At 36.4% G+C, this 14,167-nt stretch overlaps 1 protein-coding gene across 1 annotated transcript in view; it reads left to right on the top strand.

Moving 5' to 3' along the window:
* The window catches only part of LOC136031716 (chitin deacetylase 1-like), an 88,297-nt gene that overhangs the window by 27,568 nt on the left and 46,562 nt on the right, over positions 1–14,167 (top strand). Inside the window, exon 4 of the mRNA XM_065711421.1 lies at positions 4,898–5,002. Coding sequence (XP_065567493.1) covers positions 4,898–5,002 — 105 coding nt within the window. The remainder of the gene's footprint in view (positions 1–4,897; positions 5,003–14,167) is intronic.

Raw genomic sequence — 14,167 nt, 5'->3', positions numbered from 1 at the left:
TAACTTTTAAGGCTCGTTTTCTGGACCAGGACTTGTTTTTTAACGTTATTTTTTAACTGAAATCAGCAAAAACTGAACCAAATGTTACTGCCAAAAATTTCAACTATATTCAGCCAAGAAATTTACAACTATGCCTCAATAAATTTTTTTGTAGAAAGATTCAAAATTCGAAAAGATTTGACTAATTTTTTCCAGTTTGACTAAACTTTTTTTTACTGTTGTCCATTTGTTAGCGAAAAGCATTAGCTAACAATTTTTGTTAGGACGGCAGAAACAGAAATGTTAGCTAACACAAATTACTACTACTACTACTAATAACTCACTGCAGCACCAAGCCGCCTGAGGCCAACACAGCTACGCACGCTCCTCCTCCAACCTAATCTATTTAAAGCCTCCCTCTTTACACCCTCCCAGGAAGTTCCCATTTCCTTTAAATCCTTATTTATGACATCCTCCCAACCCAGACAAGGACGACCTGCTTTCCGTGTAGCCCCAGACGGTTGGCCAAAAAGGACAATCTTCGGTAATCTGTCATCCTTCATCCGTAGAACGTGGCCTAGCCATCTCAACCTTTCTTTCATTATAGCCCCAGAAAGCGGGATTGAACCACACTTTTCGTACAACCTACTGTTTGAAATACGGTCAGTCAGCCGGGTACCCAGAACAATCCGTAGGCAATTTCTCTGGAAAACATCTAGTAAATTTTCATCTGCTTTTCGGAGTGTCCATGCTTCAGAGCCATATTTGACCACTGTCATCACTGTAGCTTCCAATATTCTAATCTTGGTTTGTAGGCTTATCTTTCTATTCTTCCAAACTTTTTTTAACTGTGAAAAAACACCCTGAGCTTTAGCTATTCTACTTTTAACATCTTCACTGCTCCCACCATCTTTACTAATAATACTACCAAGGTAACTGAAGCTCCCAACCTGATCAATCTTTTCGTTACCTAAGGTCACCTGTTCATCTTCACTTATTCCTAACCTTAGTGACTTAGTCTTCTTAACATTAATTTTCAAGCCTATTTTAGCACCCTGAACTCGTAAAACCTCTAAAAATTCATTCATTTTGCTCACACTTTCATCTAATATGCTTAAATCATCAGCATAATCTAAGTCCAGGAGCGTTCTTCCTCCCCATTTGATTCCATGGTCTCCAATTGCCTTTCCTGTGCTCCTTAAGACGAAGTCCATCAAAATGATCCATATAAAGGGGGATAGAACACAACCCTGCTTAACTCCTGATTTAATACAAAACCAGTTGCTAACCTCATTTCCTACCTTAACCGCAGCAGTATTATTCTCGTACATAGCGCAAATCACTTTAATGTATTTTTCTGGTATACCATATAACGATAAGACCTTTGTTAACGCTGTTCTATCAACAGAATCGAAAGCTTGCTCATAATCGATAAAACTAAGGACCAAAGGTGTTTGACAACGAAGGGACTTCTCAATTATTAACCTAAGAGTGAAAACATGGTCGACACATCCTCTACCTTTTCTAAAACCGCATTGTTCTTCCCTTAAAACTTTGTCTACAGCATGTCTCAGTCTAAAAAGTATCATATTACTCAGTAATTTGCTACCTACAGAGACCAGACTAATGCCTCGATAATTCCGACATTCACTCTTGTCACCTTTCTTATACAGTGGTTTAATTAAGGTTTTCCTAAAATCATTGGGTACTTCCCCTTTTTCAAAAATCATGTTCATAATCTTCAGTAGCTTATTCCTAACCTCAGAGCCACCATATTTAAGGAACTCATTAATCATACTATCAGCACCTGGGGCCTTATTATTTTTTAATCCTTCTAGTACTGTCGCTAATTCTTCCTCACTAAACAAATCTTCCTTCACATCCAAGGTATCACAAACTTTTTCATTTTCATCTATATCTTTTCCTGCAACTGTATCTCGGTTTAGCACATTCTCAAAATGTTCCACCCATCTTTCTTTAACTTTTTCCTTATCACTAATTGTGACCCCATTTCTATCTTTAACTGGGACTAGTCCGGATCGGCTACTCCCTTTCAATTTATTAACATGCCAGTATAATATTTTACTATTATGCCGTCTAGCCGCATCTTCCAGATCCTCAGCAATTTTATCCATCGCCTCCATTTCACATCTCCTTAGTTCATATTTTAATGCTTTCTCCACTTTCTTTACATTCCTTTTGTTTTCATACGACCTATCGCTCAGATAATTCTTATACAAACCCCTTCTACTCTCTATTAAACCTAAAGCTTTTTCACTAATATTCCTAGTTGCTGTCTTAGCACTCTTCCCTAGGACACCATCAGCAACTTCACAAATTGTTTTTCTGAAACTATTCCATCCATCTTCCACATTGTCAAATTTTAAACCCTCAAGTTTAGTACTCAACTGTTCCTGGAATTTTTTTCTCAAATTTTCATCCTGAAGTCTACCAACATCACAACTTCCCGGGAGGGAGTTACTCTTCCGAAATTTCAGCTTTAAATTAACCTTAGACACTACTAGATGGTGATCTTTACTTTTAACATCAATAACGGCACTCCTATACACCCTAGTATCTTGTATTGATCCTGCTAGTCTTCTGTTTACAATAACATAATCAATAAGGTTTGCTGTCTTACCATCGCGTGAATACCATGTCAACTTATGGGCCATTTTGTGACCAAACACCGTATTGGTTATAACTAGGTTGTTATACCTACAAAATTGCAAAAGCCTATAGCCATTACTGTTTTCTTTTCCTACACCAAAATTACCTAGGCTAGGATACCATCTATCCCTATTTCTACCAACCTGGGCATTAAAATCTCCTAGCAAAAACACCATATTTCTACCTGGTACCCTGTCTATTTGCTCCTGTAACTGTAAGTAAAATTCAACTGAGTCACTAGTATCTCCATCAGTTGGTTCAATGGGGGCATATACTACTATAACTGATACCCTAAACTTTTTAGTCATAAAATGAGCAATTAGTATTCTATTATTAATACCTTCCCAGCCTAAACAAGACTTAGCAGCTTCCTTATTCATCATGAGCCCTACTCCCTGTCTATGTACCCCATCCTTCCTTCCTGAGTAAACAAATTCTATGTCACCTAATTTCATGCTTCCTACCCCTGGGATATGAGTTTCTGAAACTTCTAATAAATCCAGTTCAAACCGTCTGAATTCGTCAGTCAAAATGTCGATGCGATAGTCATTTTTTAACGTCGTAACATTCCAAGTTCCAATTTTCATGTTCTTTAAATCTTTGAAATTATTTTGGCCTCAAGAAAAGCAGTGATCCCGGATACCAGTGCAGGATGGGGACCAACATATCTTCTCAAGTCTACACCGAAGCGCTTAAGCCGGCTTAGAACCGGACAGCAAGAAGTCCCTGGGACCTCCAGTAAGTTGGAGGCTTTGTGCAATCCTGGGCCCATCTTGGTCACAACATGGTTTTCAGCACTTGGCGATGCTCTTCTATCAACAAGAGTCGAAATCCTGCACAGACAGTCCCAAGCCTATTACCTCCGACTCATTATATATTCATGCCTACAAATATTATGCTACTACGGGGAGGCAGCCCATAGTAGATAAATTAGCTAGGAAGAGGTTTTTCAGCCCGAAAACGCCCATCAAAACAAACCAAGCCCAGAAAATTATCCAATAATCAGAATCCCGTACGAGTGCTGTGTTGTTTACTAGGCTATAATTTCCTCGAGGGGCGCCACTCCTCAAGTGGGAAAAATTGACCGCAAGTTTCCCAGTCTTGCAGGTACCCCGAAAGGGTCGAGGCAGCCCTTTACAGAGGCCGTTGTCCATAAATCTGGATCTTACGCCCTGCCGCAGTTGTCCTCCTATAGAGGATGCAATTTAACCCATCCATGCAATTTAACCCATTACTGGGAGAAGGTTTGTAACTCATCTGACGTGTGAACACGGCAGTTGGCCCTGCTGAGTGTACATTTGAGGGGCCTTCTTCCTCCTGCTAAAAAAATAATTAGTAGAAACGTAATAATTCGGCGTGCTACTAAAACAAGAATTCAAGCTGGAAAATAAAGCTTAAAATTTACAGAGATTGCGTGTGGGATAAAGAAGACCTCAAGGGAGCAAAAACAAGAATAAAATAAAAAATAAACATTGGTGAATAAATTGTTTAGCTCGAAATAGCCGAAACATTTTTTGTCTCTGATTTCTATGAGAATCCAATGTCTCCAATATGTTCATAAATTTTTCTAAGTAATATTGGCAATACTGCAGGGTTCTCTGTCAATCGAATAGAATATGGAAATTCAAACTGAACCAATCAATAAAGCGTACTTGATTTATAGATTGACGGAAGCATAAATTTCGATCTTTAGCCCGTTTAGACCGTTTTATACCACCGCCGTAACATGATTTTGAAGTAAGCAGTTTAATTTGATCATGAAGCACGAGGACAGATTCAAAATTAGTGTTTGAGGATCCACCGAGGAAATTAGGGTTGAATCATTTTTTTACCCCTCCAACATGTAATTAGTGAAGCTTTCAGACTTCTGAAAGGGGATATACTCGTAAAACAACCCTCTCAATCTGCCTTTGATAAAGAAACATTTAATCATTTAATTATTGGCACAAATCTGAATGAAATGGGTCATGTCTTTCAAATAGTTCGACCCGGCTCAATAGTAACCAAAACTCTATAAAACAGATTTTGAAAAAACAATTTTCATGCCAATAGTTACATCAAAAGAATCACATTTTAATGCTGATTTTAAATATATAAGTTAAATTACCAGCGAAGAAATAAATTGTTTATGTTCTTCGCACAATTTGGAAACGCTTCGTTTGTCTGTAATTTAATATGATGGGAAGATGGAAGGGAACTATATATCACACTAATCAGTGAAATTGCTTTAGCTCTGATTCTTTTTCAGACGGCGAAGTTTTCGCATTTAAGTGTTCTACTGGCCTACTTTTTGACATTAGACGGCAGATTTGTGACCGCAAATCTGAAGTTGACAACTGTGACGTCAATTCAGGTATGTCCAAATAAGTGCTAAATTGTCAAATTTTTCACCGAAAACGTGTTTATGGGGAAGACGTTGCAATGGAGTCAGGATATTCAACCACGGGTTTTATAAGTAAAAGTATTTTAAATCTTTTATTTTCTTAAAAAAACATATTTTATTAATGATGAAGGCCACACTGCCTTCATTGTCTTCTTTTATTTCTCTATTTCTCATTTATAACTCTTCATTGTCTTCTTCTATTTTGTTTTAAAACATGTTCTATGCCATTATAAGAAACATGGCGAGTTCACTTGAAAATAGAAAAGAAAGAAAACTAAATGGATCTTTAGAATTCTATTTTCTGAGATTATAATTCCAAATAACACAAATTATAATCGAATCATAAATTAGAATTTGCATGAAGGATTACCATCATTTGATGGTGAGTCGAGGTAGACGCGGAAACAAAGCTTTCATTTGCTTTTTTACTCAATTCTAGTGTTAGATGTCTAATGATATGGTGCAATTTATAAGCCCTTTGTTGGCAATCTGGTGTCAATAAGTGAAATTAAAAAAAAAATACTTGCCCAATAATAATCAAAAGCTTGAAAACAAGTTTCGAAAATAAATCTGAGAGTTTTTTTTGTTTAATTGTGATTCAGGAATGATGGTTTTTGTATAAGCTTATGTTCATAGTAAAACTTTATTGCAATTTTTTTTTAATTCACTCGGGCCCCTTGAAAGTGGCCGTGAAACATGCATCATTAGAATTGTAAAAAAAAAATTAACCAAGGAAGTCCCCATCTTAAAGAATAAGGACACGTGCTTTTTTGCATGAATTTATTCGTTTATTCGATTTTATTCGTTTTTTCATTATTATTTTATAAGACACAACCCCCCAGTGCCCTGGGGATAAGGTTGTAAGTCATGCCTGGGGGATTTATAACGTTTTTATGGAATGGCCGTTCCTATAAACTTCAGGTGAGGCTCATTTGATTTGAAATTGGAACTTATAGTGCCCTTTTTAAGAGTCAAAAGTTATTTGATAGCAAACAGCCCCACCCCATGCTCATCATTTCCTCATAGACGTCCAACCAAAACTTGGAGATAGCAAATTTGTTCATTGTAGTCGAATGGTCCCGGAATCATGTCTTTGAGGAAGATACTCCCACAGCTCCCAGGCCAAGGGTTTCAAGTTATGCACCGGGCCCATATAAACTTTTTATAGAAAGAGTGGTCGAATATACTTCGGAGAGGACTCATTGGATTGGCAATCTGAATTTTTAGTGCCCTTTTTAAGAGTCAATGTGATCTGAGGACAGGGATCTCTCCCCCGACACGTCGTGTTTTCCCGAAATACATCAAATAATTTTTTTTTGGACAGGCCTTTTATTCAAAATAGTCCTAAAATCATATAACAAAGCTTCTGGGGTTAATACAAACCACGAGAGCCCAGGGACCAGGGTTGTAAGTTGTGCCCCTGGTGCATTTAAGGATCTTAAGAAAGAGATGGTTGTATAAGCTTTAGAGGTGAATCATATGGTTGAAATTGGAAGTTCTAGTTCCCTTTTAAGAGTCAATAGTGATGGAAGTCAACCAGCCCCCCCCAATTACTCTGCTTTTCACCAAATGTCTCTAATTGAAATTGTGCAGTGGCAATTTGGTTTAAAATAGTCCAAAGAACATACAACAATGCCTCCAGGGTTGGGACGATCCCCCAAAGCCCTGGGACAAGGGCTTGAAGTTATACCGTGGGGGTATATAAGGTTCTTATGGAATACAAACCACCAGAGCCTGGGAGCTTGCGTTGTAAGCTGTGCCGTGGGGAATTTAATGTTTTTATGGAAGGGACGGTTGCTTAACTGTAAAATAGCGCAAGAGCAAATAATGGGCAAAAGAGTGAAAATCCGGTCCATGGAGTGAAATAATATAATGACAAAAATAGTTTGTTTCACACAAAAAGTGTGTAAGATGGCAACCCTTGTGTAAATTGTTCTAACAGTAGCAAAATATAAAAATCCTTCAATTTCGCAACTAGGAAAAGACCAAAAATGAAATTTTCAAATTGATCCGGCCGTGGAAAAAAAATAGCATAAAAAATTGACTTAATCATGATTGCCACTTGCCAGTATCAGAATCTTGATTTATCGGAAATAGATCTGATAAAGAGAATTTTTTAACGACCCAAGTAATCCTGTGCATAAAGTATTGAGAGGCATTGGCCTGGTATATCTCAAAATCTTTTCATTTTCAACCTTTCAATTTTTTTTTCATTTTGATTTTTTTTTCATTTTTACCAATAATTCTTACGCAATTAATGTTATCTTCGATCAGACTAACATATACTTTCGAACGCAAGATTTAATTTTGACTGAACTGTCATAGACGGAGCAACAGCTATAAAAAAAAAACAACAATGAAAGACAAAAGCGCAAAAATAATTACACGATTCGTATAACTAGTTTATACAGACAATTACTTCAGCTGAATGCACCCATCCCCTCCCCCCAGAAAATAAAAGAGTTATCAGTAGCAATATACATATCAAAGGAAATAGATATTTATGGTAATTCCAAATTGCATCTTGTTTCGGCTTTTTACTTCAAAAATATGCGTTATAGTAATTACAAGTCTTTTTTTGTGCTAAGATTTCTAAAATGGTATATGAAAAATATTTTATTCAAGATTATATTATTGTGGAATGTATATTTCAACTATTTGTTGGTAACAACATTTTTAAAAAACGATTTGCGGTTTGAAATTATTTTGATCTAGAATAGATCAAATTACCTTGCGAACATGGACAAACGCACACCCCAGATTTTCCAGAAAGGCCAAAGCTTCCACCACTAAGGGTGTTTTGACGGCCATAATAATCAATTATGTCCAACATAATCCATTCTGTCAAATTGATTTGAAATTACCACACGCCTATCAACCAAAGAGCGTAATTACTTGACGACCCATGGGGTAATTACGCTATTTGCTATTGATCACTGTAAACTTTGAAAGTGGGTTAGATACATAATAAAATTCTCAAGTTCCGTCAAATGCCCATTTCCTAGATGATTACGCGATACGAAGTGATTCGGGGGGGGGGCAAGATGGAGTTTATGCCCACCGCAAGACTTGGTCCAAATGGCGCCTCTGCGTGTGTGGCTGTGGGGGCACGCGAAACTCCTTTCCGGGGTTGCCAACAGCGATACAATTATACCATTTTTGTACATTTCGCCTCTAAAGGTAAATTCTGGTACAATCACAAATTTTCTGGTACATTTTACAAAATGTGGTACAATAATCTAGTTTTTATTGCAAGATGGAGTTTATGCCCACCCCAAGATTTGGTCCAAATGGCGCCTCTGCGTGTGTGGCTGTGGGGGCGCGCGAAACTCCTTTCCGGGGTTGCCAACAGCGATACAATTGTACCATTTTTGTACATTTCACCTCTAAAGGTAAATTCTGGTACAATCACAAATTTTCTGGTACATTTTACAAAATATGGTACAATAATGTGGTTTTTATTTGTTTTCTCTTCTAGAGTTTTAAGTTTTCCTTTACACATTTATTTAAGTGCCTGCTGTTGAACTCATGGGGTCATAATATAGCATGAAGCAGCAAAGCCATTTGTACGGTACAAAATAGGTTAGCAGCTATTTGGAGGAGTGACACCAAAATGGTCTCTGCAAGGGAAAGGAGGTCTCCCAAATTCTTTGAAAGAAGATATGTGATACTTTGTTCTCTTTATTGTAAAGTAATTTTCCGATCGCCCACGTGTTGTGCATCGCGCAAAAAAAAAATATTCGTCAGGCCCATAGCACAACACGCAAAAAATAGATATGGTACAATTTTTTGATCAGGGGTACAATTTTAGGGCGTTTTATGGTACTTTTTCTTCCGAAGTGTTGGCAACACTGCTCGCACTTTTCTGACCGCTCCTGAGCCATTTAAAAATAAATATCCTACTATCAATAAACATATTTCCTTTTAATTTTTCAAATATATTTAGAATAAAGTTAGGACACCTCCTTACTTAAATGATCCTCTATATAATAGGTTACACAATAATTTTCATTCGTTTTTTTTAGCTTATAAGATATTCCTCTACTTGAAATTTGAAGGTGGTCATTTTAATTGCTTGGATCTTTAACTTAGTTAAATAAAATAACTAGTTTTTTTAACTGAAAGTAAGGAGCGCCATTAAAACTTAAAACGAACAGAAATTACTCCGTGTATGAAAGGGGCTGTTCCCTTCTCAACCTCCTGCTCTTTACGCTAAAGTTTGACTCTTTCTCTTAATTCTACTTTATTAACCAGTAAAAACCTTTACTACTGGATTTTCTCCTTCTTTCCTTTTCTTGTAAATTAATGTCCAATTTTTATAAGAAATGAGTAGTTTTCTGGGACATTCCCAGAAAGTGGATAGCTGCTTTTTCGGTGAATGTACTGCTTCGAGTACATTGAGTTTGAGCACATTAATGGATATGAATAAATGCGAATGAGACAAGAGCTGTGTGATAGGGGTATTTTAGATCATGTGAATCAGAGAAAAATATTTTTCTGGATTCTTTACCCCAACAACACAAAAGTGCAAATTTAAATTTTCTACTACTGAAAAACCTCACTAATAGCTTGAAAAAAGGTTTACTGATACAAGTGACATAACATTTTATGTTGATGCATTTGCAATGCCGATTGAGGAGAAGTCGGAGTCCATCAATAACTATTTCATAAGTAATAATAAAGTTAATAAATCAAATTCCTTACTAAATTTTCAAAGAATGGTTCCCAGCGCATAAACAATGGTAAATCCCAATTTACTCCCAGCTCTTTTTACAATTAAATAAAAAAAAACAAGTTTTTTTAACGGAAAGTAAGGAGCGACATTAAAACTTAAAACGAACAGAAATTGCTTCGTATATGAAAGGAGACGCTTCCTCATCAACGCCCCGCTCTTTACGCTAAAGTTTGACTCTTTGTCTTAACTCTACTTTTTAAAACAGTAAAACAAAACTTTAGCGTAAAGAGCGGGGCGTTGATGAGGAAGCGTCCCCTTTCATATACGAAGCAATTTCTGTTCGTTTTAAGTTTTATTGTCGCTCCTTACTTTCCGTTAAAAAAACTTGTTTTTTTTTTAATTTCTGAACGTTTTTGAATCAATCCATGTTTTGATTTTGGCTCTCCGCAGATGAATAATTAAAACGAAAATTGCATATTCATTTTTTTGCTATATGGCTTACTCATAGTTTTGATCGAATGATTTTGAGAAAGAAAGGAGAGGTGGAGGGGGCCTAGTTGCCCTCCGATTTTTTGGTTACTTACAAAAGCAACTAGAAATTTAAAATTTTTTACGAATGTTTTTATTAGTAAAAGATATTCGTAACTTACAAATTAGCATACGTAACGAACTTCTGTATTCTCATGTTTTTATTACGTTTACGAAGGGGTACACCCCCTCGTCAGTACCTCGCTCTTTACATTAAAGCTTAAATTTTGTCCTAATTTCTTAAGAATGACCCCTGAATTACAAAAGCCGTAGAATAAATAGTTGAAACTACTAAAAATACTTTAGCGTAAAGAGCGAGGTATTAGGAGGAGGTGAGCCCATCATATGCGTAATAATTTCTGTTCGTTTTAAGTTTTAATGCTTCTCCTTACTTTCAGTTGAAAAATCTTTTCATATTTATTTTTTTATTGTATTGTTTTAAATAATGGTAGAAAATCCTGCGCTCCCTTCATGAAAATTTTCTTCCCCCGTGACAAATTCCTCCAAGGAAAGTTCCCCCAACATATTCACCTCTTATCAGCCCCCCAACCTAAAAAAAAACCCGAAAACGTCTGTACACTATCAAATAGCCATTACTATATGTAAGCACTGGTCAAAGTTTGTAACTTGTGGCCCCTCCCATGGGGACTGTGAGGGAGTAAGGCGTCCCCAAAGACATAGTTATAAGGTTTTTTGAATACGCTGAATAAAATGGCTATCTCAGAATTTTGATCTGGTGACTTTGGGAAAATAATTAGCGTGGGAGGGGGCCTAGGTGCCCTCCAATTTTATGGTCACTTAAAAAGGGCACTAGAACTTTTCATTTCCCTGAGAATGAGCCCTCTTGCAAGATTCTAGGACCTCTGGGTCGATACGATCACCCCTGGGAAAGAAACAAAAAACAAACAAACAAATAAACACGCATCCGTGATCTGCCTTCTGGCAAAAAATACAAAATTTCACATTTTTGTAGATAGGAGTTTGAAAATTCTACAATAGGGTTCTCTAATACGCTGAATCTGATGGTGTGATTTTTGTTAAGATCCTATGACGATTTGGGGGTTGTTTCCCCCTATTTTCTAAAATAGGGCAAATTTTCTCAGGCTCGTAACTTTTGATGGGTAAGATTAAACTTGATTAAATTTATATATTTAAGATCAGCATTAAAATGCGATTCTGATATATGCGATTTTGATGTATCTATTGATATCAAAATTCCATCTTTTAGAGTTTTGGTTACTATTGAGCCGGGTCGCTCCCTACTACAGTTCGTTACCACGAACTGTTTGACTACAGGGATAGCAGTTAAAACTGCTACACTTTTTACAACTGCAAGGATATGCTACCAAAAAAACTTGGAGAATATGACTATCTAAGGAAGACAACTCCTCATGTATGCAAATATGAGGATATACAGGTAGAAGTTTAGCCTTGTTATAAGAAACGTACGCGAGAATTGATTTTGGAGCGGTCCAAAATTTCAAATAGCGCACAAATTAAAATAAGAACACAGACACGAGTAACTATAGGAAAAATCACGAAAATCTTGTGATTTTAAAAGAAGAAGAACGGGCATTAATGGACCATGCTCCCACACTCTGTACATGACTGCTTATAACTAGTAATAGTGAAGCTTCTTTAAGGAAGCAGAAACAAAACGGATTTATCACCCTTTTTGGTTCTCTTTTTCATCTTATATGTTATTTGGCTATTGTTCTTTTTTTGGTTGTTGCTTATATTGTATTTTTTTGTATCCCTCTTGTATCCCTGGCCATGGAGCCTTTCGAGGGGAAATAAAAGTATTGTATTTTCATATATTGGCGAATAAAACTCTGAACTATGAACTCAAAACAGTACACAAAATTACGTGTAGGTTCTAACTCGTATAGATAAATTAATAATAAAAAGTAACAATCAAACGAGTTACAAAATATGTAAGGAATGGACTTTATTAATTTCTAGTAAGCATTGTGTTTAAATAATAGATGGTAGAATCATAAGTTCCATAAAACCCTATAGAACAATAAAGGTTTAAATACAACTGACACGCAATGGACAGTATACAAGTCTAGACAACAGGCAAGTTAAAATAATAACATATTTGCTTATGCTATCTTCCTGTGTAAAATAAGGATTATTTTCTACACTAGAAACATCAGTGAATAAACTCATTCTGTTGAGCAGTAGGAAGGCCATTTTTACGTCCAATATAGCGCTAAAATCACCTGCAACCAATTTCAATCGATTAAACCTAATGGAAAGCCGGGGCTTTAACAGAAAATGGCTATCAATGACATAAATTAATTGCAATATGTAGGAAGTCATTGGATCCAATTCTTTTTGTACTTGAAGCCCAGACAATCCTATTCTCTTGATTCTTTGGTAAAAAAACTTCCTATGTATAAAAAAAACCTTGGATTGATAATAAGAATTTTTAGTGCCCTTTTTAACATTCAGAGTGATCGGAGGATGGACCCCCCCCTTCCCAAACATACCTCGTATTTTACTAAAATACATCTGACAGAAATTTTGAAATGGCAATTTAGTGTCATAGAAACTTCAAACAGAGCTCATTCAATTGGAAGTTGAAAGGGCTAGTGCCCTTTTTAATAGTAAAAAGTGATTGGAAGGTGACTTACCCCTCCCACGCCCGTCATTTCCCCAAGCATTTTTGTTCAATGTAATTGAAAGGTCCGGAAATTATGTTTTTGAGGATTACAGCCCCCCCCTCACACACAGCCCTCAGAGAAGGGGGGTTTTAAGTTATGCCCTGGGGAATATAAGGTATATAGAAAGGGTGATCGCAAAAACTCCGGAATGACCTCATTTTATTGGAAATCAGATGTTCTGGTGCCCTTTTTGTTCTAGTGCCTAAGATTCAAAGTGATCAATGGGTGGATACCCCACCCCCTCACACTTCGTATTTTCCCGAAATGCATATGATAAAAATTTTGAGATGGCCATTTGTTCTCGTAGAAACTCCAAAGAATGCTCGTTCGGTTGGAAATTGGACATTAAATAAGACATTAAATTGCTAAAAGAGCAAAAAACTGATAATTGTAAAAATATTTGTATTTTCTAGTAAGGGATTACAGAAATTCAAAAAACTTAAAAACGAAAACCAAATATTTGGAGCTTAGTAGACAATCGATGTTAGAAATCGGATTGCTTCAATAATCAAATATCCTTGAAAAGATATGAAAAGATATATTAGTATGAAAATGTTATCTAGAGGTAGACCCCCCCCCAAAAAAAAACTTACAAGTGTTATAAATGATAATTCGTATGAAGAAATGAAGTTTTGGTCGCACCACCTGAATAATTAACAAATCTACAACCTGGACCATCATGTAAGACTAGACCAACAAGGGCAGCTAAAGCAAAGGGTATTGGTAAATTGTCTGACGTTATGGAAGTCCAAAATGAAGAAGAAAGAAAAATCGGGCTAGAAGATAAACGACAGCGAGAATCAAAACGTGCCAAAATTGAAAATGATAGTTATGATGATTGGGTGTGGGATTTTGACATGGATAAGGTCATCAATGCTTGCCTTTGTCAAAAAAAAAACAGCGAAGTTTTGGCGATATGTATTTCGTATTGACAAAAGACAAGCCAGTGCAAAAGTCGACGTTCAACATTTTCTAAAAGCTCCAACTGACAAACTAGCTGACATTTGAGTTTGTAAGGACGTCAGCCAAGTACCTGATACTGCATCAGCCTTGGCTAAAAAACACGGTTCGGCGTTATGTTTTCATAATGACAAAGAGCAAGCCAAGGCAAAAGTTAAAGATTCTATTGCAAAAAAAACTAATTTTACGAGGGCGCTAATTCTAATTTAAGGTCTTGTGAAATGTTTAACGGATCGATTTATGAAAATGAGGCACAGATAAATCTGCTTAGAAAACCAGTAAAAGTGAAATTCGCAGCAGCTA

This window comes from Artemia franciscana, chromosome 10 (assembly GCF_032884065.1).
Source record: "Artemia franciscana chromosome 10, ASM3288406v1, whole genome shotgun sequence".
Lineage (NCBI taxonomy): Eukaryota > Metazoa > Arthropoda > Branchiopoda > Anostraca > Artemiidae > Artemia > Artemia franciscana.
The sequence above is the reverse complement of the archived record's forward strand: the minus strand, read 5'-3'. Positions and strand labels throughout refer to the sequence as shown.